The 26,941-nt window shown below is 41.0% G+C and overlaps 1 protein-coding gene across 2 annotated transcripts in view; it reads right to left on the bottom strand.

Moving 5' to 3' along the window:
• Positions 1-2,000: 2,000 nt before the first annotated feature.
• The window catches only part of PDCD1LG2 (programmed cell death 1 ligand 2), a 63,373-nt gene continuing 38,432 nt past the window's right edge, over positions 2,001-26,941 (bottom strand). For both annotated transcript variants that reach the window (XM_046664619.1, XM_046664618.1), the window contains exons 5-7: positions 25,244-25,378; positions 19,266-19,315; positions 2,001-4,306 (exon numbers count right to left, since the gene is read on the bottom strand). In XM_046664619.1, the coding sequence (XP_046520575.1) occupies positions 4,301-4,306; positions 19,266-19,315; positions 25,244-25,378 (191 nt within the window). In that variant the 3' untranslated portion in view covers positions 2,001-4,300. The remainder of the gene's footprint in view (positions 4,307-19,265; positions 19,316-25,243; positions 25,379-26,941) is intronic.

Raw genomic sequence — 26,941 nt, 5'->3', positions numbered from 1 at the left:
GCCATTAAGTTTTGTTATACAGCAAAAGCTAGCTGAAACAAATATATTAACTTCAATAGCTGAGAGTTTCTCTATTTGCTTAGTTGGTTGACTGAAACCTGTGCTCAACAGTAGGCTACATTCAATGATGTTGAGCTGATAGAATTTCTCCACAATAATGTACAGGAAGGATTCTAAAGGCTTAGGGAGGTAAGAATAATGGAGTAATTTATCACATGTAACCTGTGCATCTTGAAAGGATCCAAGAAATATTCCCTTCACTAGAGCATTGAGAAATGCATTAGTGAGGGAGCCCCAGCAACCCTGAATACCCCCAGGTGGCTGTTTTCTGTAGGCCAAGGATGAGGGTGGGAAATGCAGCCACTGAGATGGGCTTCTTGATTCAATCAGGATGACGAGATCCCAGAGTGGCAATAGAATTTTTTACTCATAGGAATCTTTGGTGGTTGGCCCTAAGAATTAAATAGATGGCCAGCCTACTAAAGCATTGCTTGATTTATATAATAGAGATCTGACTTGAGTTCCCACAACTGAGAATCACAGCTTCTTCCCCAATTCCTAGACCTTACCAGTTCATTGATCTGAAGCTCCTGGTTGAAGAGAAAAACTGGACCCCTTGAGAAAGAACCCTGTAACAATGCCACAACTACTTTCTGTAGATCTTCCTCCATGCTATCCCAAAAGGGACTTGAAATCATTTACTAAGATGTTTGTGTATGGAGGAAATGGAAATACCCAGATTTTTCAGGGATTCCTAAACATTGCTTTGAAATGACACTAATCCTTAGGAACCCCAAATAGCCCTGTGGTCCACTAGTGAAAATAGGTGCTTATAGTGGTCAGGTGATAAAAAGAATTTGGGCCAATTCCATCTCATCATGGATCTGTGACCCACACAGCCATTAAAAATTATACTTAGGAAGATTAGTCAACAACATGGGTGTAAGCTTATAATCTTATGACAAATTTGAAAAAAGGATAGAAAATTACATGTTATAACTCTAGCTGAAGTTATAGATGTGTCTGGACAAAGAACAAATGCTAACAGCAAAAATGAAAATACTTGTGTTGGACGATGAGGTCATAGGTGATTTTTGTTTCATCTTTCTCAATTCCTCAAACTCTCCCAAATGCTATTTTTTGCTTCCTTTGTAAAAGGTACTTTTTTTTTTAAAGACTTAGAACTTATCCAACTCTTTTGTTTTAAGGATTGCAATTATATACTTTTTATTCAATCATGTTAAGGTCATAAAAAGTAAGAATGTTAAGTGTAGCCTTCTCTTCAGTATTACAGTGAGTCTCAGAGACAATCACGCATGGGGCACCTATCACATACAAGAGGCTGCAGGACTGACAAAATCCTACTCTCTCCCTGCCCTCCACAAGTTTACAGTCTAAGGGGAAGATGTGACATGTGCTCAAATCCTCATGATTCAAAACTGAGAAAGATAACTGCTTCAGAGAGGGACAAAGAAAGCATTGCTCTGCCCAAAGTAAAGAGAGCTCATATTTAATTGGAGAAAATCAGAGAATATTCATGAGCAGAGCTGGCATCTGAGGATGAATAGGATTTTCCGGGGAGAATTGAGGTCCCAGAAAGGACGTGTCCCAGAAAGGAGGTGTTCTGGGTGGAGGTGACAGTATAAAGCGTACTTGAGGATGGTGAGCCCTTTGACTTTGCTGAAGAATGTACGGGAGAGTCTAGGGGACACGAAACCCATGCTGATAGACCTCGGCTGGGAATTCCTTGGAGCATAGCTCGCTGCTCCTTTAGCAGTAGGATTTAGGAGAAATATCCTGCAGACAGATTAGCTTGATAGTGTCTGGGCACTGACTATTTGGCAAGGGCTAGTGGCTAGTACATAGGGGGATTACCGATGATACTTGATATTTATCAGGTATTTACCATGTACCTGATGCACTAAGTGCCTGATAAAGGAAGGTACTAAATACCTTTCTTACATTATTCAATTTTTAGATAAGGAAACTGATGCTTAGAGAGATCAACTAACATATCCAAAGTTGTGTAACTCATATATAATTGAGTTGGGGTTGGAATCTCCGACATCAGAGCCTGCACTCCCCCACCCTCCCACAGTGCCTCTTTGGAAAGAGTAAAAGTGAAATTAATCCTCGAGCAGCAAAAGAGACCACAGGGCACATGTAACTGGTAAAGTCCCCCCTTAAAGTCACATCCCGTGGGAAATCAGGGCACGTTACAGGGTAGAATGAATATGGTTTCATCACCCTAACTTCATCCCTTCCAAGCTAAAGAGGCAGTGTTAACCAAATTTCTTAACTTCTATTCTTCAGTTTCCTTATCTTTAAACTGGAGACATAAATAGTGCCTTTTTTCAGAGGGTTTTGAGAGAATTCATTCCAACAATATGTATAAAATGCTAAACAATATGGGGCATATAGTAAGTACTTGATAAATGTTAGATGTTAGGATGGTATGCGGTAGTATAGAACATTTCTTACATTAGGACACACTGCTTTAGGGTCTTCTTCCCTGAAGAAGCCTAAATTTCAGGATACTGGGGCTTGGGAGCCCTGTCCCTATTTGGTTTTCTAGAAAATAGCCCAAATCTAGGACCAAAGGTAGTATTTTGACAGAAGCCATTATGCCACCAGCTTCCTAATAGAGTCAAACACCACCACCCAGTATGCCAGTCACACATCTTGGGGGAGGTGGGGCCCCACATAGGTGGGCTTGCTTCTTTGGGGAGGAGGCCTTGTCTGCCTGCCCTGATCTCCACAGCATTCGAAGGTGCTATTCCTCCAGCAGGGACCCCAGACCAACACATGGGACCTGGGAAACCGCCCTGGGACCCCACTCATCTGAAGAGGGCATCAAATTGTGCCTCAAAGTCTTTCAAACTTGTGGGAGTCAACTGGCTTGATGGCATATTAAACTTACTGACCTGGATGGGCCTTGAGGAAACCACTTAGCCAAAAGTAGAACATCTGGAAGACTTTGAAGAATAAACTATTAAGTTTTATTCTTCAGAGGCATTCTTTGATTTGTATAGACCGAGAATTGAGAAACTGGGATGTCATATAATTTGTCTGTTACTCATTTTCACACCCCTTCATTCCCAACCCCAAATTCTTTTTAGTTTGAGCACCAGTTAAAGAGTTTGCTTTAGGCCCACTAAGCTAAGACTCTGTTGTACTTGGTAATGTACACATTTGGATAGTTTATGGGTCAACTCATGTCCTGAGATTCGTGGCCCCAGCACAAAGACCAAATTTAACGTGATTAACCTGTTGTTGCTGAGTCCAGTTACCCTCCACTTTGACGCACATGTAATGGGATCCCACAGGATTTCTGTAATACCAACCATCAAAGACCTCGACTACAGAGTATCACTGTATCACAGACGTGGAAACTGAGTCACTGAAAAGTTAAGTTTAAAGTCATATAGAGAACCAGGAAAGGAGCCCTAGTTTGGGACTTTGACCATTATGACTACTTATCTGAAATCTTTGCAGGCACAGCATTAAGAATGCCAAAATTTTTTTAATGTATATTATTGATTTCTGAAATTAAAAAAACAGAATTTTTTGAAGGAAAGATGTAGTTTAAAAAAACACCATTCAACACGGTGCTATTACAGTTTACAATAAATGCTTCGTGATTTGGACCTCACAAAAATACTCAACGGCTTTTCTCCACACCTTGTAGTTGGCCCCTCTGTGTCCTTAAATGCTTTCTGTTAATTAGAACTCCTCAGATGCTTTCAAGATTCCAGTAAACCATAATACATGTCAATTATGGCTTGACTTTGTATCAAGCCCTATCTGTGAGCTCATAGTCTCAATAGGCTTTTCCAGTATCCAGAGGGAACTATGGATAATTATTAGCCTATTGGCAATCTGTCCATTTCTGTAACTGGAAATTTACACTCATCTCTGCTTCTGGAAATCATTTTGGAACCTTAAAGGGAAATAATTCCCTTTGTTTTCAGTCTGGCAGCAAGAAGGAGCCTCAGGACACTCACAGGGGCCTAGGACCCAGTGTGGTCATTTCTAAAGTGCAATAGTGCTTGCTTCAGCCACAGGCTGCAGACATGAGGGGTCGGATCTGTAAAGGGGCGGGCTGCCTGACTTCCTTTGAGCACACCATGGCCAGGTGCTGCCTAGTCTTGCTGCAGTCTCCAGATTAAAGTGCTGGGTCATCCAAAGGCATTTGAAAAGTACAAACAAGAAGCTCTGCAGGCCAAAGTATTCTTGTTCAGAGTCCAGAGGCTTCTTGAGGATATCCCATCAGGTCACCCCAGCTCCTGAGACCGCAGGTTCAAATCTGGGAAGAAAAGTCCACAAATAGGAAAATCACTCTTCTGATTAGAAGATACATAACTTCTCAAAATAAGATTGGAGTGAGAAACTACTTCAGAAAAAAAGCTCATCTATCTGGAGGCAGCATAGTTCAAAACCTTTCTTTTTACCCTCTCTACCATTGCTCTAGTCCGTCTTCAGCCTCTCTCTCCAGACCTATCGCAGGAGCCTTTTCTCCTCCATCCTCTGGGCTGCTGACAGTTCAGTAATCCTGGACCACAGTTCCTAGGGCTCTCTCTTCAAAACCTTTTATAGTTCCCCTTTGTGGCAGATATTTCTATTTATTCCTGCAGATGCATTCTCCACCCTGTTCTGCCCTGTTCATGACCCAGGGGAATAACATTGTGGACTGCATCATTGGGCTCTCTTCCCTCTGGCTTCCATTCCCTTCTTACCCTCCACTTGGGGGAGAGAGGCGATTGCAGCGGGTAGGAGAGTGAGGTTGGGGTAACTATTCCTCAGCAACATCCCAGACAGGTTGCAGCTTGACTTTATCCCTCTGTTAAATGTCACAGCTCCTTGTGGGCTCCCTTTCCTATTGCTGTTTTCACCAGAGTTCTGGTAACCGTTCCCTTCCCTTTCCCCTTCAGGCCTAGGCGTGAGAGCACTGTCCCAGTGTTTGCTAGTCCCAGGGTGCTGGTTTCCCTTAACCCTGCTCATATCTTTGAAAATAGTGAAAACTTGTAAACTTGCCTCATCACCCCTTCTGAGTATGCGCTCTGTTTCCTGCTGGGACCTGATTGAGGCACCCATGCCTAGTGAGTAAAATCTAATCTCCTTGACTTGGAATTCATGGCTCGTGATGGGGCCCCCAACTGTCTTTCCCCTTATCTCATACCTGACTCTTTCCAAACTAGGATCTCCTGCCTTTTCCTACAGATGCCCCACCTCTTCCTGCCTCTCTGCCTTTCCTCTCTATCTAGAATAGTCTGTTATTTCTGTTTCTGTCTGGTTCTATGTCACATCCTCCATGAAACCTTTCCTTTTCCCTGATTATCCCCAGCCTAAAGTGATATTTTTTTCCCCATCTCTGAGCTTTCATGTGCTATTTATACGACTTATAAAGCCATAGAAAACTATAGAAAATACACAGACTTCTCACATCATTAAAAATTCATAAGCCCAGGAGAGTGAGACTGTTACTGACTCTCCCAGAGGCCCTCGACTCCCTCCTGGGACAGCGGTGCTCTGAGCAGAAAGGAAGTTTGGCATGGAATGGGCATTTCTAGGGATTCTGAAGATAGGTAAATAAGGTGGGTTTTGGAATAAAGTGATAATTTGAGAGCTACATGATTTTCCAAATATGTTCCGAGAAGCACAAGATAGCTTAGAAGCCTTTGCAGGGACCTATGGTAGAGTGGTTCATTCCACCACTGTTTTAATCTGTTTCTGTGAGATGATAGAAAAATATACATATTGGTCTCTGCTCCTGCTTCCTGGAATAGAATTCCAAAAACCTTTGTAATTTCCTAAGTGATAAAAGCAATAGGAGGATCTTTTGTTCTGATATTTGGTCTATGACTCTGGTTCCTGTCACAGAGCTCCTAAATCTATTGGAATTTCCTGGCTGATAACAGTGTCTTTTGCTCTAATGAGGTGATTCTTTGTGTGTGTGTGTGTGTGTGTGTGAGGAAGCCTTACCTTGAGCTAACATCTGTTATAAATCCTCCTTTTTTTTTCTTGGCTTGAGGAAGATTAGCCCTCAGCTAGCATCTGTGCCAATCTTCCTCTACTTTATATGTGGGATGCCTCCTCAGCATGGCTGATGAGTGGAGTAGGTCTGCACCCGGGATCCAAACCTGTGAACGTGGGACACAGAAGTGGAGCGTGTGGAACTTTAACCACTTGGCCATGGGGCTGGCTCCCTAATGAGGTGATTCTTGATGGGCTTCTGGATGAGGGCTGGTCACTGGAAAGTCTAAGCTACAATTAGAAGCTTGGTATTTTCAGCCCCACTCCCAATTCTCCAGAGAAAGGAGAGGGGTTAAAAATGGAGTTAATGATTGGACATGCCTAGGTGATAAAGCATCCTTAAAAATCCCCAAAGTAGGGGTTTGGAAAGCTTTTGGGTTGGTGAACACATGGAGGTGCTGGAAGAGTGGTGCATGGGGAGAGCATGGAAGCTTGAAACCCCTTCCCACATACCTTGCCCTATTCATTTCTTCCATCTGCAAGTTCCTCTGTATCCTTTATCATATCCTTTTATATAATAAACTGGTAAACAGTAAGTAAACCATTTTCCTGAGCTCTGTGAACCACTCTAGCAAATTAATTGAACCTGAGGAGGGGATCATGGGAACCTCAGATTTATAACCAATTGGTCAGAAGCACAGGTGACAACCTGGACTTGCCATTGGCATCTGAAGTCGGGGGGTGGGCAGTCTTATGGGAAGACTTTAACTATGGGATCTCATGCTATCTGCAGATAGAGAGTGTCAGAATTGAGTTAAATTGTAGGACAATTTAACACCCTGCTGGTGTTGCAGAGAATTTCTTGGTGGGAAAAACCCTCATGCCTCTGGTGTCAGAAGTATTGTGAGTGTGGTAGTAGTGTGAGAGTAAAGGAGAAACACAGGAGGTGGACTGAAGTTTTTCCTACTCAGTATATATAGGTATTTTGTCTAATATTTCCTTTATAAAAGGGTTATAATGGCAAAAAAGAAAAAAAAAAGATCAGAAACCACTGGAATAGGAAAGGGGAAAGGAGATCCCTCCATGGTGCCATGCTGATGTTGTGGTCAGTTCTCAGTGGACATTCTTAAGGGGAAGACAAGAGACTCATGCAAACAAAATAAAACAGAAAGACATACAGATGGGATCAATTGCTAGGGGGTATATAGAGAGTTGGCCTCTTTTAATTTTAACCGAATTATGCCAATGAAAACAGTTTTTTCAGTATCTTGTCTCCAATACTTGATGTAAGAATCTTAGCTGACTAGTGTCCTTAATTCATCCTTATAATTCCCACACAGCCTACCTGACACAGAGTCTTGCAGATGGCAGCCACTTAATACATGTTTGAAAGTGAATGAATAAATAGCACTATACTGGAATCACAAGACCTTTTCTTTTTCTGTCATTATTTCATTCAAGAAAGTCACTTAAGATCCCTTAGCCCAAGTCTCACCATCTCTAAAATGAGGAAGTCAAGTTACGTGGTCTATAAGCTCTCAGAAACCATGGTTGATGACTAGAATAACTCTTTTTAAAGGAAGCATGATAAATATCTATGGTATCAGAATCCACTCCCAAAGTTATACTGGTTGACAACTTCATTGCCTGCATAAAAGCAAGAAGCCATGGGCCCAAATAGCAGCACAATCAAGTAAGGTTAGCTGGAAGAAGAACTTCCACAAACTGAAAGGACAGTGTGCCAGACACAAGGACTCAGGCAGTTTCAACTCTAGCTCTAGTTCCACCACTAAGTTATAAGATGACCTTGTGCAAGTCACCTCATCTCTTACATCCTTGGAGTATGCATTCATCCCTTCTAGGCTGGCAGAACTGGGAATCTCTGAAAGGCAACTAAGACATTGATATATGTCCTTGAAAGAGGGTATAGCATTTTCCTCCCTAAAGTTGACGAGGACCCAATGAAGGGTCCTATATAATGCATTTGACTGCTGGGATTAGAGAGGTGAGTGGGGCATGGTTAAAATTGCTTCAGAAAGTATCATTATCCATCTAACAAGCACCCCTGGGTACTTACAAGTGGTACATTGGGAAATTTAAAAATGCATTAAAGTACAAAAAAAAAATCAGGAAACATAAAGGAAGAAAACAATACAAGTTTCCACAACATAAAGACAATGATTGTGGCCATTTTAATGATTTTACTTCACTTTTTTTGGGAGAAAGGGAGTGTGGTGGATATATTAAAACATTTTTAAATAGAGAACTAATGATATGGTAAGTATATTTGGGAGTTTTTGTCATAAATGGATGTTAAATCTTGTCAAATGCTTCCTCTGCATCTATTGAGGTGTTCATGTGATTTTTCTTCTTCATTTTGTTAATGTGGTGTATCATATTGATTGATTTGAGGATGTTGAACCATCCCTGTGTCCCTGAAATAAATCCCACTTGATTGTGGTGTATGATCCTTTTAATGTATTGTTGTACTTGATTTGTTAGCATTTTGTTGAGGATTTTTGCATCTATGTTCATCAGTGATGTTGGCCTGTAATTTTCCTTTTTTGTGTTGTCCTTATCTAGTTTTGGTATCAAGGTAATGTTGGCTTAATTAAATAAGTTAGGAAGTGTCCCATTCTTTTCAATTTTTTGGAAGAGTTTGAGAAGGATAGGTATTAAATCTTCTTTGAATGTTTGTTAGAATTCACCGGAGAAGTTGTCCGGTCCTGGACTTCTATATTTTAAGAGGTTTTTGATTACAGTTTCAATCTCTTTACTTGTTACTGGTCTATTCAGATTCTCTTATTTCTTCTTGATTCAGTTTTTGGAGGTTGTATGATTCTAAGAATTTATCTATTTCTTCTAGGTTATCCAATTTGTTGGCACATAGTTTTTCATAGTATTCGTTTATAGTCCTTTGTGTTTCTGTGATATACATTGTAATTTCTCCCCTTTCATTTCTGATTTTATTTATTTGAGCCTTCTCTCCTTTTTTCTTCATAGGTCTAGCTAAAGGTTTGTCAATTTTGTTTATCTTTTCAAAGAATCAGCTCTTAGTTTCATTGATCCTTTCTATTGTCTTTTTAGTCTATTTTATTTCTTTCCAGTCTGATTTTTATTATTTCCTCCCTTCTACTGACTTTGGGCTTCATTTGTTCTTCTTCTCTAGTTCTTTCAGATGTGGTATTAGAATATTTATTTGAGATTTTTCTTGTTTCTTGAGGTAGGCCTGTATTGCTATATACTTCCCTCTTAGTACTGCTTTTGCTGTATCCCATAAGTTTTGGTATGTTGTGTTTTCATTTTCATTTGTCTCTATGTTTTTTTTTTTTAATTTCTCCTTTGATTTCTTCATTGATCCAATAGTTGTTCAGTAGCATGTTGTTCAGTCTCCACATGTTTGTGACTTTTCCAGCTTTCTTCTTGTAGTTGATTTCTAGTTTCATAGCATTATGGTCAGAAAAGATGCTTGATATGATTTCAGTCTTCTTAAATTTATTGAGACTTGTTTTTTTCCCCAACATATGGTCTATATTTGAGAATTTTCCATGTGCACTTGAGAAGAATGTGTAATCCACTGCTTTGGGATGGAATGTTCTCTATATATCTATTAAGTCCATCTTGTCTAGTGTTTCACATAAGGCCACCGTTTCCTTATTGATTTTCTGTCTGGATGATCTATCCATTTATGTAAGTAAGGTGTTAAAGTCTACTACTATTATTGTGTTGCTATCAATTTTTCCCTTTAGGTCTGTTAATAGTTCCTTTATAGACTTTGGTGCTCCTATGTTAGGTGCATATATATTAATAAATGTTATGTCTTCTTGGTAGAATGTCCGTTTTGTAATTATATAATGTCCATTTTTGTCTCTTGTTATCTTTTTTGACTTGAAGTCTAATTCGTCCAATATATGTATGACTACACCCACATTCTTTTAGTTGTCATTTGCTTGGAGTATCATCTTCCATCCCTTTACTCTGAACCTGTTTGTTTTTAGAGCTCAGATGGCTCTCCTGGAGGCAGTATATTGTTGGGTCTTGTTTTTTAATCTATCTAGCCACTGTGTCTTTTGGTGAACTCAATCTATTTACTTTTAGGGTGATTATTGATATCTGAGAGCTTAATACTGCCATTTTGTCTCTTGTTTTCTGGTTGTTCTATATTTCCATTGTTTCTTTTTCCTTATATTTCTGTCTGCCATTTGAGTTTGGTAGTTTTCTGTGATATGTTTCTCTGTTTCCTCTTTTTTATGTTTTGTGACTCTGCTCTGATTTTTTGTTTTGTGGTTACCATGAGGTTTGTATAAAAGATCTCATAGATGAGAGAGTCCCTTTTCTGCTGATAGCATCTTATCTCCATTAGCCTATGCAGGTTCTGTCCTTTACCTCTTCCCCTTCTATGTTTTTATTGTCACAACTTATCCCTGTTTGTATTGTGAGTTTGTTATCAAATTGAAGTGGTTATAGTTATTTTTGACGCTTTCTTTCCCTTTAGCCCTTATGTTATAATTAAGTGTTTAATAACTTATTCTGTTATAGGGTTGCAATTTTCTGATTCTGTCTATCTATCACCTTGCTCAAAACTTTGCCTTTTCATTTCAGGTAGGAGGACTCCTTTCAACATTTCTTGTAAGGCTGGTCCAGTGGCATAAACTCCCTCAGCTTTTGTTTGTCTGGGAAAGTCTTTATTTGTCCTTCCTATCTGAAGGATAACTTTGCTTGATAGATTATTCTTGGCTGATAGTTTTTAACTTTTCAGTATTTTGAATATATCATTCCACTCCCTTCTAACCTCTAGAGTTTCTGCTGAGAAATCCACTGATAGCCTAATGGGGGTTCCTAAAAGTTCTTTTCTTTTCTTTGTTCACCCTTAATATTCTTTCTTTGTCATTGACTTTTGACAGTCTTAATATAACGGGCCTTGGAGAAGGTTTTTTTGCATTGAGATAATTAGGCGTTCTATTAGCTTCACATACTTGTATATCCAATTCCTTCCCCAGGTTTGGGAAGTTCTCAGCTATTCTTTCTTTAAATAACCTCTCTGCTCCCTTCTCCCTCTCTTTTCCTTCTGGGATACCTATTGTCCTTATTTTACTTTTCTTAATTGAGTCAGATATTTCTTGTAGAATGTCTCCATTTTTTAAAAAAAACTTAATTCTCTCTCTTCTACTTGAATCATTTCTAGAATTCTATCTTCAAGCTTGCTAATTCTCTCTTCCACATGGTCTGCTTAATTTCCAGTGCTTTTACTTTATTTTTCATCTCATTAATTTTGTGTTCCTCAGCTCCAGAATTTCTTCTTCTTCTTCTTTTTTTTCTTTTAGAGTTCCAATCTCTGGTGAAGCACTCCTTCTATTCATTTATTTTATTCCTGAGCTCTTTGACCTTTCTTTTTGAGCTTTGTTGTAACTCACTGAATTTCTTCATGACAGCTGTTTTGAATTCTCTGTCAGTTAGACTGCAACATTCTGTGACTTCAGGTTTGGTTTCTGGAGAGTCGTCATTTTCTTTCTGTGCTACTGTGTTACTGCAGTTCTTCGCGGTACCTGATGAGTTGATCCTCTGCTGGCATATTTGTGGTAGTAAATATCTTTCTTATTCGGTTACTTTGATTCCGAGCTGCTTCTGGTTGTATTTGAGAGCTTGCACTTTCCACCCTCCACTGCCTTTGCCAGAGGCATCATCAATGCCCTCCTTGTGCTGCTTGTGCCTCTGAGGTTGCTGGTGCCTTGCTGTTTACTGATGTGGCTGCAGCTGTGGGTGCCGCTACCAGGGCCACCAGGCTGCAAGCACCTCTGCTGTTTCTGGGGTTGCCTGGGTCTTGTGTTATCCCACTGGGCTCTGCAGGATCTCCATGGGCTTGGAAGCCACTGCCACATGCACCACCTGTGCTGCTGCTCCCAGGTTCTCCGGGGGTTCTGGCAGTGCTGCTGTTGGAGGCTCAAGCTTCATGGGTGTTGCTGCCACTGCCAGGGACCCAGGGTCTTGTATGCAACCCCCACTGCTGGTAGGGCTGGTGTCAAGGGTGCCACCACTGGGGGCTGGGTCATGGGTACTGTTGTGGCACCTGAAGCCTCAGGTTGTGGGCACCACCCACCACTGCTGGGGGAGAAGGAGGGGCTAAGCCATGAGTGCCATTGCTACTCTTGCAGGCTCTGGTCTCCAGCACCAGTGTGCTTTTTGAAACCTCAGGTCATAGGTACTACTGCCACTGTGGAGATATGTGTGTTTTGGAATCAGCCCCAACTGTTGGAATGGCTGGTGTTGGAGGCTTCACACACCGGAGGAGAGGGGCACACTGGGTCACAGGTATCTCACAGTTCCCGGACTCTCCTGTCATAGGTCCACAGTGATTCCCGGAAACTCTGGGCGCATGGGCTATGGATTTCTGGGGCCTCCTTTCTCAGGCATTATCTCAGTTCCTGGGGCCTCTGTTCATAGGCACAGCCACAGATCCTGGAACCTCTCCTCTCAGGAGCTGCTGCTGCTGCTCCCCAAGTTCCACCGCCTCCAGGAGGTCCAGCCCACCCACCTCCAGATGTATAGATGTGTAGATCTCTCAGGTGTTCTAGTGTGCTACACAGAGTCCATTGTTGGTCAATGGATGTCCTACTGGTTGTAACTTAGAGCAGAGAGACAAAGGCAGCAACTCACTCTGCCATGATTGGCAAAGAATTTCATGGTAGGTATATTTGGGACATAGCCACTCACTTCCAAAAAAATTGGCCATGAAAGCCCTGTGAATAGCAGTGGAGTATTGTCTGATATAGCACTGGAAAGTGAGAGGATGGTGCAAAAAGACTGGGCAGGGTTCCATTCTACTCTACACAGGGCTGCTAGAAGTCAGAATCAACTTGACAGCACTAACAACAAAGTACATTTTTATAACTTACCTTTTTTATTATATAGAAAGTATTTTCCCATATTATTAGCCTTCAGAAACAGAGTTTTTAATGGTAACATATGGTTTATTGAGTAGAGGTTCCAGTTTTCCCTGTTGTATCAGTCAGAGTAGACTAGGTTATGTGACAGCAACAAACCACCAAAATCTCAATACAATAAACAAACCTTTATTCTTTCTCATGTTTCCTGTTCATTGAGGGTCAGCAGGGGGCTCTGTTATTTGTAGTTACTCAGAGACCCAGGCTAATTTAGCAATCACTATCTTGTATGTTGCTGGTTACCACGCCAGAAGGAAAAAGAAAATACGGCAAAACATGTGCTAACTCTTATATCTTCTACCCAGAATTAACACACATCACGTATGCTAACATTTATTTGACCAAAGCAAGTCACATGACCACACCTAACTTCAAATTAATTGCAGAGAAGTGCAATCCTATTATGTATACAAAAGCAAGAGATCCAGGAAATATGTGAAATAACACTAATGACCACCACATCCACCATGGAGGAGGATGGGAATGAGCTATCTTTTTGGTCACATTTAGTTTGATCTGAGTTTATTTACATTATAATATTAAAGTTAAAGCCTTGAAGGCCTATCTGAGGAGATTGAGAAGTCTGGGTTTCCACAAGAATAAGAACAGGTAGCACTTTTCCCAGACTTGCCTAGAAAGTTAGAAGCAGAGCCATGGAGGGAAAACCCAGCCCTGAGCAGCTGTTGCTTGAGCTACTCAGCCCTGCTGGGCACTCCCACAATAATCAGGTCTCGCTTCAGTCTCTGATCAGTGAAGCAAAACCAGCAAGCCCTTCCCTTCTCAAGTGGGAAGGGAGAATGTTTATCTGAATAACATTCTTGTCAGAAGTATGTACAATTGATATGCTCAGGCCAAGTTCCAAGACTCCCTCTCCCAAGGTGATGCTGAGGAAGAACATGATGGCCCAGGATGGCTTCTGGATAGCCTGGAACTCACTGCCCCCACATGGGTGGTTTGGAGGTGAGGCAGAGCTGGGGTGGCAGAGAATGGGTGTGGGAAAGTAAAAGCCCTGAGCTGGCTGGGCCTAAACACTTACTAGTGGGGCTCTGTCCTCAGAGTTCAGAGAGCTGAAGTAGGAGTGGAAGGAGGCACTAGATCACTTAGTAATGGAAGAAGTACATCGACTGTGGGTTGAGGGAGAAGGCACAAAGCCAGGGACAACCTCTAGGTCAGGGGTCAGCAAACTTTTTCTGTAAAAGGCCAGATTGTAAAAAATTTAGACTTTATGGGCTATATGGTGTTGCAATTAGTATTCTGCCATCAGAGGTAAGGGAAGGGGCGTGAAATGGGGGGACATTATGGAAACAATGAGCATGGCTATGTGTCAATAAAACTTTTTTACAAAAACAGGAGAGATTTGGCCCCCTGGCCATAGTTTGCCTACCCCTTGTTAGTTGATACATATCAATGGACTATAACGTACTAACTTTGGTTAATTCTCATTTAATAGGTGTCTACGGAAAGTACACTGCACCTACTTTCTAGAAATTTATAACTTAGTCCTCTGGGAACTATGGACCCTACACAATGTAAGCTTCTTACCTAGCATAAGTGTTATGAATAATACGCTTATTTTCTTTTAATAAATATATGGAATACAGGACATTAATGCTTATAACCTGGTCCTGTAAATCCAATTTTACTAAACACAATACCTGTTTTCTCAGAATAAGAAAAAACAATTTGAAAGTAGATGACAAATCAGAAGAAAACATGAAATACATAACAGACAATGGGTTAATATTAACTGTATGTAAAGACATAAATGAAAAGGTGGACAAAAGATTTGCATAACCAATTCACAAAGGAAGACAAAACCTATATGAAAAATGATTTCTCTCTCTTATAACTTTAAAATACAAATTAAAATAATAATGACTTACAATTTTCAATTTTCAAATTAGCAAAATTTAAAAATAATCATAGGGCTGGCCCCGTGGCTCAGTGGTTAAGTTCACGTGCTCCACTTAGGTGGCCCAGGATTTTGCCAGTTCAGATCCTGGGCGTGGACATGGCACTGCTCATCAAGCCATGCTGAGGCAGCGTCCCACATGCCACAATTAGAAGGACCCACAACTAAAAATACACAACTATGTACCAGGGGGCTTTAGGAAGAAAAGGAAAAATAAAATCTACAAAAACAATGGTAATATCAAGTATCAGAACAAGTGTGATAAAGCTAGCTCTTTTGTATATCATTAGTATAAATTGGTATAACTTTTTAGATTGTACCACATTTCAGCAATACATTTTGAGAGTCTTAAAAATGCCTATAGCTTTACCCCAGTAATTCTGTCTTGGATTTTTATCTTATGGTAATAATCAGAGTTGCCCATAAAGATTTATGTACAAGGCTATTAATTGTGATAACGTTTAAGCAGCAAAAAAATAAAATAACTCTATGAGGTACATACTAAATTTCCAACAATAGAGAATTAGTTAGATAAATCCTGGTACATGTATACAGTAAAATATCATAGAGCCATTAGTTATATTTTTAGTATATAGGTAATATTAATGATATAAAATTGAATTTAAAAAAATCAAGCTACACATACTGTAATTTGATTTTGTAAACATTTAAATAGATAAAAATATTAGGAATTAAATAGCAATATTAAATATTAACCATGGTAATTTCTGGGCAATGGATTAGAATTATTCTTATTTTCTTTTTTCATTTTTATACTCAGAAAAAATTATGTAACAAAAAATATTCTAAAAATTGTTATAAGTTATCCTTTTATAAGCTGGTGAACAACTAAAATTAAAGAAGATTTATCTTTTAGAGTGAACCAAATTTGGTCAAAATCAGTCACCTTTTTTTAAATTTATCACAGAATAAACTAAAAGAAGCACACACAAATGGACAATAAGACAGACAAACAACAAATACCCAATAGTTTTAATATCTCACTTCATTACGCTGACCAGGTAGACATAAAATATATACACATGGAAGCAGCCAGAAAATAATGCTGTGATCATGTGCGTAAGAGTGGTGTAGCCTGTGTGGACGATGCAGAGGGAAAATAAAAAGGGGTGAGCTGGGGGAGAGAGTTCTTGTTTTCTTGGCTCTTCAAACATAGGCCTCAGACCTATCCTCCTTTTATTGCCAACATCACTATCTCCATGTCCTGCTCTCTCTTCTTCCCGGGAGATATTACCCAAAATGTTAAACTAGTTTTCAATAAACAGTTAGTAACTTTATAGGCAAGAACTTAAAAAATATCTACTGAAATCTAACACATTGGTATTTATTTTGACAAAACCATAAAACATTATACTAAGTAAAAATGGGCCATTTTTTTCTTTAATACCCCATTGATATTGACCATTAGTCAATTTCTGCATTTTATGCAGCTCTGAACATGCTTACAAAGATTGGGATAAATTTGAAAATAACTTTGAATGCAACTGAAACATGTAGAATACAAAATAATGTGTCAACATTATATGTGTTAAAATATGTATGTACATGACAAAGATGAATGGAAACACAGATAAACACATAATTTTTTTAAAAAAAAGAGCATCTACTCCACATTTGGCAAATATATGGCCAAGGTCCCCATCCCACACCCAAGGCAGACGTTATTTGTCAATCACTGCACCCCCCACCTTGAAATGGTCTCCCAAACCATCCTCATCTCCCCTCTAGGCATCCCTTCCACCTGATATGAGCCCTGTTTGCCCTTTTGGATTTGATCCAACCTTCTCAATTCACAAATGACTAAACTGAAGCCCCGAGAGGGGGTGGATCTTCCCTAAGATTATGTACCTAGCTCAGCTCACAGAAAAACTTGAATCTAAATCTCTTGAATTTTAGTCATAACCTCTTTTTAATAAAAATAAATATTTCAGGCATAAAACAAAGGATAGAGAATAATATAATGAACATCTGTGTACCCACCACCCGGTTTAAGAGTTTAAATTTGGTGTTTATCATTTCCATGCTGTTTTTGTACTTTTACTTCACATGACCATTTCCGTAAACACTACTTAGGGGTTGTTTGCATGTTTTTAAACTCTACAATTGGTAATAGATTTTCTATATCTTTCTACAATCCGTCTTTCCTCTCAAAAGTATCTTGTTCAGATTTATCCATCTCAAAAATACATCTAGTTTTGGTGCTTTCATTTTAATTACTGTATAGTCTTCCTATTCCTCTATTCTTCTACTGATTCATATTTGATGATTTCTAATTTGTTGCTATTACATGTCATAGTAGCAGGAACATTCCTATGATGTATATCTGATTGGTCCTAACCTCTACATCACACCACATATTCTCAGGTGAGTGTCAGGGAGGTGAGAGAGAGAGTGGAGGAGCATCACTCTCTCATCTCTCTGACTCTCCCTTCTCCCGATTAGAAGGTAGACACGGTGACTATATATTATTGGTGGCAGGGGTGGGGTGGGGGTGGGGGATTAGTCCCATTTCTTTAATTTGACTTTTGATCAAGATAGTTACTTTATTTTGAATTTCAGATACCATTAAAAGAGGGGGTGAGATTTTTCTGTTTATAAGGAGATGTATTGGTTTAAAATGGTTGTGATATCCTGCTAATCCAAAGAAGTCATTTAAAATAGTGCAATATTCGGACCATGTGGCAGGCCTTAGGGTGAGACATTTGGAATGGCAGCAAGCCTTTGAGCGTTTCTCAGTTCCTCAAATAGATGTTTCTGCCTTCATTACTCAGGTCCTAACCTCTTTTCTGATAATATTTTCTCTCTAGGGGGAAGGTTGCAAACTGGTCATTGACACACTCAATTAGCCTATGAGCATATTTTGTTTGGTTTGATATTTGAAATACTTTCAGCCAGCATTTAATAACTAGGACATTTTCTATAAAAATCAGGATTTTCATCTTCTCCTGCACTGTTGGGCTAGTGGTAAGTTGACAGGGAAAATGCTCTCCAATTTGTGGTAGTCCCCACTGCTCCCTATCTGGCTATACTAGGCCCTTTTTACTCATTTCATCAGCTGCCCGGCCCTGGTGGGCATCTGAGTTTACCACCTCTGTTGTCAGGCCTTTCACTATTTCTTCCTTATGCTGAGCAGTTGAAAGAGACGCTTATACAAAAGCTCCGAGCCCCTGAAACTCAGACAAATAGTGGGGCCCCTGCCATGGAAACTCACCTGTAGGCCAAGCAGAACAATTTATAGGAATACAGGATTTTTGTTCCTCAAGAAATGGATGTTTCAATCAGGACTGCCAGTGTTGATCTGAAACTTTCCTGAGTCAAGAAAATCTCGTTGCTCCTTCAGAGAAGCTCAGTGTAACTGGGCTTTGAGTACAGTCCAGGCCCAAGCTGCATCTGTTCCTTGGTTCTGTGCCCAGGAATGAGTACCCAGTGACAGGACATATTTTCATAAATGGCTTTCAGGGAAGTAGTTAATGCTGGGGAGTTGGAGGGTGCAGGGGTCAATTTCATTCCTTTCAGTCATATTTTGTGCTTATGAGCTGTCATGTCTTACGTATAAGCCAGACGCTGACCCTGGTATTGAAGGTTTTCTAAGATTGTTTTTGTAACTGGTGCCTCTGGAATTTGGGGAAAATATTCAGCAGAATTCTAAAATGAGCAGTTCTGACGACTATGAGCAGCTGATACAAAGTTATTCGGAAATTTCTGTGATTTGCCTATCATCATTTCGGTGAACTGATGAACTCATGCGTCATACTAAGTGATTCCTAGATTACAAAAATAAGGTAGCTTTCTCAAGAAAACTAGAAATACCCATTTTACAACATGACCCAGGCCTGTCAGTCCCCAACACACCACTTCCCCAGGGTATAAGCTTTTCATCCAACCAGACTGAATGATTTCAGCAACCCCACTTCTCCTGAACTCCAGATCACATGGTTTCTCTTCCACAAATCCTGGCTCTAAGCCCGTCAGTCTCACGAAGAGAATTCTATTCCCCCAGCATTACCCTGGACCCACAGCCCCCAACAATGTGCTGAATTGTTGCAAAAACATCAGATGTGACTGCATCACAGTTGACTATCTTCCCTTTGCTGTTAAATTTTAACTATGTTTCTAAGTATGTGAGCCCAGATGTCCTGTGCAGCCCTCCCTAGGAGTGCTTAGAAATATGGACAGATCAAAGGCAACATAATTGTTCTGCGGCTGGAGAGCAGATGTCATCTTTGTTCTCCAAGAAAGGTGTGGAACAACGCAGGGTTTCAAGAATAGCTAGCTGAAATGCCCCTGAACAGGAAGATTCTGAAGAGGCCTAAACTATTCAGTTGCCCTTTGTGCATTTCTAGAACAATGGCTATCTCTTAATTCAAGCTGGGAGAGAAAGAGAGGTGAAAAAGAAAACAAAAATCGTGACTACTCACAGCTCTGTTCGCTTCCTTCCTTATTGTGGTGACAGATCTTTTTGTTGTGTCTGAAAAAGAAAAATCCCAGTGATTGAATAAGATTAATGAGAAAATAGTTCTTTTTATAGGCTAAAAGATGGCAGAACAAAAAGTAAATCCAAATAAATCCACGTGTAGAGTTCAAATGTCCACCATGGCTTGAGACCTCAGATTGAATAAATATGTAATGTAAAACTGAACCTTTAGGCAAAAATTGTGAACAAAGAAGGTCCCCACTTCCCATTCCTTTGTCTGACCCTGGCCCCCAGGCACTCAGAGGCTGAGGGACTGCTAATTTGGGTATTCAGCCCAAGAAATGTCTAGCTCCAGAATTCTCTCTTTAATTCTGCTTTAGTCTTTATTGCCACTTCTTTCCTGTCTGTCCTACACAGAACAAAAGGTCTGATCAATTAATTTACTCTAAAGTGTAAATGACTGATACTGGTTTAAAGTAACTCAGTGGGGCAGAAGCACAGGTTCACATAATGGATTGCTGCTCGCTGCTATTTCCCTGGTTTCATCTCTTTCTCAACCCTTGATTTCACATGTTCCCTCCCACTCTGATTTTCTTCCAGGACTTGGTGCCCCTCTCCTGCAGTTGACTGGGTTCCTGAACTGAGTCTGTCCCTAATTCTGCTTTTGCTCTTTACTTCAGATTTTTAATAACTCCCTCTTGACCATCCTAACCTTGGACTGGACTTTGAGGGCCTCTATTCAGCATTGCAATCTCTTCCAAGAGGGTGTGCATTTGAAAGGAGTCCAATGGTTAATGCATAGAAATTGCCCTTGAGGGGCTGGCCTAGAGGCCTAGTGGTTAAGTTCACAGGCTCCGCTTTGGTGGCCCAGGGTTTTGCCAGTTCAGATCCTGGGGCGCAGATATGGCACCGTTCATCAGGCCATGCTGAGGTGGCATCCCACATAGCACAGCCAGAGGGACTCACAACTAGAATATACAACTATGTACCAGGGGGCTTTGGAGAGAAGAAGAAGAATGAAAAATTATTGACAACAGATGTTAGCTCAGGTGCCAATCTTTAAAAAGAAAAAAGAAAGAAACTGCCCTTGAATGTTGGAGTTTCAGAGAAGCCGTCTCTAATGCCTGAGGTCAGTGCTGCCATTCTCTGTGGTTCTTATGCAACTATAAGCCAGCATCTTTGGCCTTTGGTTTGAATCCCTATGACGTCCTGGCTCGGTCTTTTAGGGCAGCGCCAGTCAAAGTGTGGTCCACAGGCTGGTGGTGGTGGTGGTGGACTGTTTTCTACCAGTCCATGATGAGATGAGTACAGAAATCGAGTGTCAAAATTTAGAAACTTTTATAGTAATTCTTTTACTATGTTATGTTTTTTTCTGATCATATTTATTGAAATGTCATATTATATTTGTTGAATCCAATAAAAATGGGCTTATTGTTTTATGTCTTTGTTCTTTCCATTTAATTTTCTAGTAATTCATTTTTGGTAAATATGTATTACAAAAGCATCAAGCCCAGGGGCTGGCCATGTGACCGAGAGGTTACGTTCACTCACCCTGCTTTGGGGGCGCAGGGTTTCACCGGTTTGGATCCTGGCCGTGGAAATGCCACCTCTCATCAGGCCATGCTGAGGTGGCATGCCACATAGCACAACCAGAAGGACGTACAACTAGAATATACAACTATGTACTGGGGGGCTTTGGGGAGAAAAAGAAGAAAAAAAAAAGATTGGCAACAGATGTTATCTCAGGTGCCAATCTTTAAAAAAAATTTCTTTTAAAAAGCATTGATCCTAACATATTAGAAATTTTAAAAAGCCAAAAATGTTCTTCACTATAGAGAGTTTGAGAAATACTATTCTTAAGATCTGGAGACCTGTTCCAGAGATCTTGTCTCTACAGCTGTAGATTGTATTCTTGGCTTTGCCATCAGGCCGGCAGGTCAACGAACAAGTCACTCAATTCTTTTAGGTTGAGACTCTCTCTCCATTGCCCGAAGATAATACAGTCAGATTGAGCCATTTTTTGTTAAGCACTTTTGCAACACAAAGGCCACAAGTTTTGGAGTCAGACAGACCTGTGTTCAACCCCAGCTATACGACTGTAGGAATATTTTCCGAGTTTCAGTGTCTTCACCTGCAAAGTAGACACTACTCCTAACCTCAAGCAGTTTTTGTGAAATTAACTGAAAAGAAGTTTGTAAAGGTCTAGCACAGTGCTGCCCAGTAGAACTTTTGGCAAAGATGGAAATATTATATATCTGCTCTGTCCAATGCAGTAGCCATTAGCCCCATGTGGCAATTGAGCTCTTACAATGTATGAGCATTTAAAATGTGACAAAGGAATTGAATTTTTATTTAATTTAAATTTAAATAACCACAGACGGCTACTATATTGTACAGAGCAGGCTAGCATACATACCTGCATATAGCATGTTCAATGTTTAAAATTTCATTGAACATCTGTATATGCCAGGTGATGTTTTGGACACTGGACATATATTGGTGAGTAAGAGACACAGTCCCTGCACCCATGAAATTTAAAGACTAGCAGATGAAGCAGAATTTGACATTATTTTTGCAATAGCAGTTGCCAACTTCTTCTCTGGAATCCAGTAAGTCACACTGGAGGCCTGAACAGTTGGGTGGTTTCTCCTAGGTGGAGATGGTAAACAGAGCCTTTTATGGATGGACAACAGCTGCCCTCCAATCCAGTTTGGTGTGCAGAGCTGGTTGCTGAGGCATAGGTGGATAAATCTGTTTAGGAACCAAGGGGGCTTCTGGACAGAAAGGGCCTCAGACTGCTACCTCTTTACTCGACTCTCTCCTATGGACTGAGAAGTTCAGGGTAGCAATGCCCCTAAGAGGGACTCAAGAGAGGGAAGTTAGAACTGGTGTCCCAGGCTCAACATGAAGGCTGAGAGCAGAAGAAGGTGGCCGGGCACAGCTGTGATTAAGGCAGGAAGCCCCTCCTGCCTCCTCAGCCTCATCAGCCCATGAGGGTCTTGCTTTGGGTGCAATGGCAGAACATGTGAGGGGAGCCAGAAGAGTTGTCCTCTTGCATCACTCTGATCTGTGTGGGAGTTTGGACCAGCAAGGGTACCTTTGTATTGTGAATGGAAACACCGAGAGGGAACAGAGATGTTGCATGGCAGGAGTAGAAACAGCAGCTCCTCAAAACCAGGGTGTTCTGGTGAACTGACCCAGCTCCCCAGTAGCCTTCCTGCTTGTTTGGAAGCAGCCTGGCCCTGTGGGCTGAGTAAGCCTTTCAAGAGCTTGTGGGAGGTGGGGAAGTACATGCTGCAAGAGGGAGATGTTGGACTTTTTTTTAAATCTTTTTTTCCTCCTCAAAGCTCCAGTGCTTGGTTGTATATCCTAGTAGTAAGTTGTCCTAGTTCTTTTATGTGAGCTGCTACCACATCATGGCAACTGACAGATGGGTGGTGTGGTTCCACGACCAGGAAGCAAACCCAGGCCACTGAAGCAGTGAGTGCCAAACTTTAACCATTGGGCCATCAGGGCTGCCTCTGGACTCCTTGCTAAGATAAGCAGATGGGTGCTTGAGGAATTAGTTGGAAAATTAAAGGGATGCAATTACATTTTTAGTCCAATCTATTGAAACAGGTCCTAGATATGTAACTGTGTGCTGAGTGTATCGAAAGGAAAAGTAGGTGCTGCGAAGCATCTGACGAGGGGATTTAATGTAATGGGTGTGGTCAAGGTGTAGAATCAGGGGAAGCTTGTGAAGTGACAGCTCAGGTGAGATTTAAAGGATGACTCCAACTCATGTGGACTTGGAAAAGAAAGTATTTTAAGAAGCATGAATACTACATGAGAAAAGTTAGAATTGAAAGAGTGGAATGCCTCTGAGGACTAGAAAATCCTGTATGACTAGAGCTTAGAGAACAAGGGTGATGGTGATGCAGTGTAAAGCCAGAGACGTGAGTCACATCATCCAGGGCTGTTTGGGACTTCATCCAATGAGCAGCGGGAAGCCATGGAAGAGATCTGAAGAGAGGAGACATGGCAGATTTGAGAATTTAAAAGCCTGTTCTGGCTAGAAGTGAAAATAGACCATACTGGGGGAGGCAGGAGTGGATGCAGAGAGATGAGTTAGGAGAGTTCTGCTCTGGTCCAGGTTGAACCACAGTAGTGACAGTGAGGTTGGGTCAATAAGCTGTAAAATGTTAGTTCTATTTCACTTCATATTTCACAGATAGGAAAACTCTCTCAAAGAAGTTAGGTGATTTGTACAAGATTATAGAGCCAATAAATGGCAGCACCTGGTCCAGACCTAGCCTCTAACCCTGGTTTAAAATTCTATTCACAGTACCAGCAGTTCTCAACCTTTTTATCTGACATGTGAGTTTGTGCACATTGCAGATGCATTTCCACGTGTGTATCCATGTATCTCCCGTGTAAGAAAGCAGATCCCAAAGCTTGTGAGTTAGACACAGGGGTTATTATATAGGCAACCATGACTTCACTCTGGTTCATTAAAAAGAAAAAATAAATCACTTGCAAATTTATTCACTTAATTCTTATCGGTAATAAATCCCTCCCACCGCAGTTGGTACCTGAACCTTGCACCCAGCTTGGAGCTGCTGCTATCATCACTCACTCCTGGGATTGGGATGAGGGGAGGATTTTCTTCTGCTCTACCTTTGAGTGTGACTCCATTTCATTGTCTTAGAGTAGGGACCAAAGACTCTGCTGCTCATTTCTGAGGTGACTATTGAGTTCTCAGGCCCCAGGCCTAGAACCTTGATAGAAAGCTGTTTCTGAGAGGTATTTGTGAGGGAGGTAAAAGAAGAAGGGCGGAGGAAAAAGTTCTAATGAACTGCACCTGCCATGACTCTCCGAGGTCACAGACTTGCACAACTGACTCTGTTTAGTCAAAGTTCTGTCAGACGAGACCCTGCAGTTCCTCCTTTATGGTGAAGCACGCCTCCCCTCCGCTTCTATTGTTTCTCTCTCTCTTTCTTTTTCTTCCTTTCTTCTTCCTCCTTTCTCCCTTTCCTCCTTCCTCCTCAACTTCCCTCTTTCTTTTGACAACAGTTCCTTGGATTCTGCAGTACAGGTTTTGTGGTTAGCCCCCAAGCTAACGCGTACATAAGGCAATGGACAAATAGAGTATTGCAATGTTTCATGGCAGATGAGAATACAGATGTTAGACTATAAATGTACACTTAAAAGTCCCTCAATCCTCAAATTGTGACCACTCCAAATTCCTACTGAATTATTCCCAGATGCCATTTCCTTTTCTATAGACAAGGCTGTGTATTCATCTTGGGAGGAGCTCCTTGGGTGCCGACAAAGGGACAGTTTAGGAAAGCACCAGACAGACCTGCAGATATTCTGGCCAGGGCTCAAAGGCTGCAGGTAAGCTCTGTCCCAGCGGGCACAATAGAACAGGAGTGGGTTGGTGAAGATACAAGCTAAGGAGGGACTCTGGGGGAGCTGCTGAAAGACCTCAGGGCACCACCAAACAGGTACTTTCCCCACCCCCAATGGCCTCGCACACTTTTCTCTTTTCCTTACCCAACCAGGGGATTCAGATTCCTAGGCAGAAAGGGGTGCTTAACCCAGATCACACTTAGAATGGGGAAAGGAGGAATGAGAACTGAAGGAAACCTCAGGAAGGATCCTGCATCCTCCAACCAGCGAACTCTGACATAGCCGTCAGAGGTGCCAAAACAACACCTATCTCATAAGGCTGATGACACTTCTCAGCTCACAGAACAAAGCAAACTATTTCAGCCACAGGAACAAAACATTCCTTTTAGAATATTCAATGTAAAGATTTCAGTTCACTGAAGACTAGAGCCATTTTCTTCCAGGGAAAAATCATCTGGTCAAGCCCAACGCAATTAGTAAGCCCTGCGTGGACTTAGTGTGAAACTGGGAAACTGTAGGCCCATGGGGTGAAGCATAACCTCACATGGACACATTCAGTCCATTTGGTTACCAAGAATAAAATTCACTTACCTTTTCTAGAATAAAGCTTTTGACAGAGCCGTTTTCTTAAGACTATCATTGTAGCTATGAACATTAAAGCAATGATGAAGGAGGGGATTAAAACATGAAGCAGCGAAGCTGGAGGGATCTTGGGTTCCATCTCACCTGGTGAAAGAAAAGCACCAGAATCCCATTACATGGTGGCCTAGAGGTAAACCAACAAGGTGGCCAGCTGAGTGAGTTATAACCAATATGGCCAACTAGCATAGAGCATTTACTCCATGCCAAGTACTGTTCTATGTGTGCTGCATGTATTAGCTCATTTAACTACCCTATGAGGCAGGCTCTGCCATGACCCTCATTTTGCTGGTGAGAAAGTGAGGCCCAGAGAGCCTCGGAAACTTTCCCAAAGTTATACAGTAAGTGACAGAGCTGAGATGTAACCCAGGTTGTCTGGTTCCAGATTCCATGTCTTTCATCATTCTGATACATCTATAATATTATATCTATCTATCTATCTGTCTATTCATCTATCTATCTATCTATCACCATCATCATCATCATCTCTCTCTCTTTCCAATAGGAGAGTCCCTCGGCCCCAAAATGTCCATCTCCTCCACTGTCAAGCACTCATAGTGCTTAGACTCTATACCATTAGTTATTCAATTTCAAAGATAAACAGGATCCTTTTGAAAAAATAGAAAATCACAGGTAGTGTTAAAATACAAAATCTAGTCATTCATACCTTAGTGTGAATTATTACCACTATCCCTTTTCCTTGTCTCAGCTAATCAAGGTCCTGGCCCTGAGGAAAAGATGAGTTTAGTAGAGAAGTGGATGAGATGAGTAATTTTGGAGCCTGGGGAAAACCTTGTAAAGGAGAGCTCTGGGTATCTACAGGTTAGAGGGCTCAGACTGACAAAGGGCAAGGCTGGAGGGGGGTTCACTAGGGAGATAGATGCAAAGAACCTGGGTCACTGAATGACTTTATGGAGTATAGCTACTTATCTGCTCTAAATCACCTTATATCTCTGAATATTACATGAGAGAGAAGTATACATCTGTCTTGCTTGAGTTGTATTTTGAGGCCTCTGTCGTGGCAGCTTAGCCTATATCCTAATATGTATTCTTCTAAAGTATTTTATAATAATTGCATGCTACTTAGCAATGATATGACGATGCAATGGAAAACTATTTGTTTTATTCTTACCCACGGTACCAGGCACTCACAAGAAGCCATGCCTCTTCCTAGAGGTGCCATATCTCCCCCCCTATTTTCACCCTCTCTGAGTGCAAAGACTGTAAAAGCATATTTCATTTAATCCTCATAATAACCCTATAAGGCATCTACCATTATTTACCCTCATTCTTCAAATGAGAGACTGAGTTCTAGAGTGGCTCAATCATATGTTCACGTTCTCAAAGCCAGTAGGTAGAAGAAAGACGATTTGAAATTCAAGTCCTTCTGACTTCAGAGCCCATGCTCTTGACCACTGCCAGAGAGTCACCTCCAGGTCTGCTGGGAGGGCTTCTCTGCCAACCCCACAAGGATCTTGGTATAGTTATTTCCTGTGCTCCAGTTCCATTACATTTCCTAATGAAAGAGCAACAACTGGCTGAGCAGGAGAAACCCTATTTCGAAAGGAAAATAGTCTCACTGCACCTTAATTTCTGATTGAAAGTTAGGATGTTCAGTCATCCATTCTGGAGCATCTCCCACCCCCAGAC

The sequence above is a fragment of the Equus quagga genome, chromosome 6 (assembly GCF_021613505.1).
Source record: "Equus quagga isolate Etosha38 chromosome 6, UCLA_HA_Equagga_1.0, whole genome shotgun sequence".
Taxonomy (NCBI): domain Eukaryota; kingdom Metazoa; phylum Chordata; class Mammalia; order Perissodactyla; family Equidae; genus Equus; species Equus quagga.
This window is presented reverse-complemented; position numbering and strand designations above follow the sequence as displayed.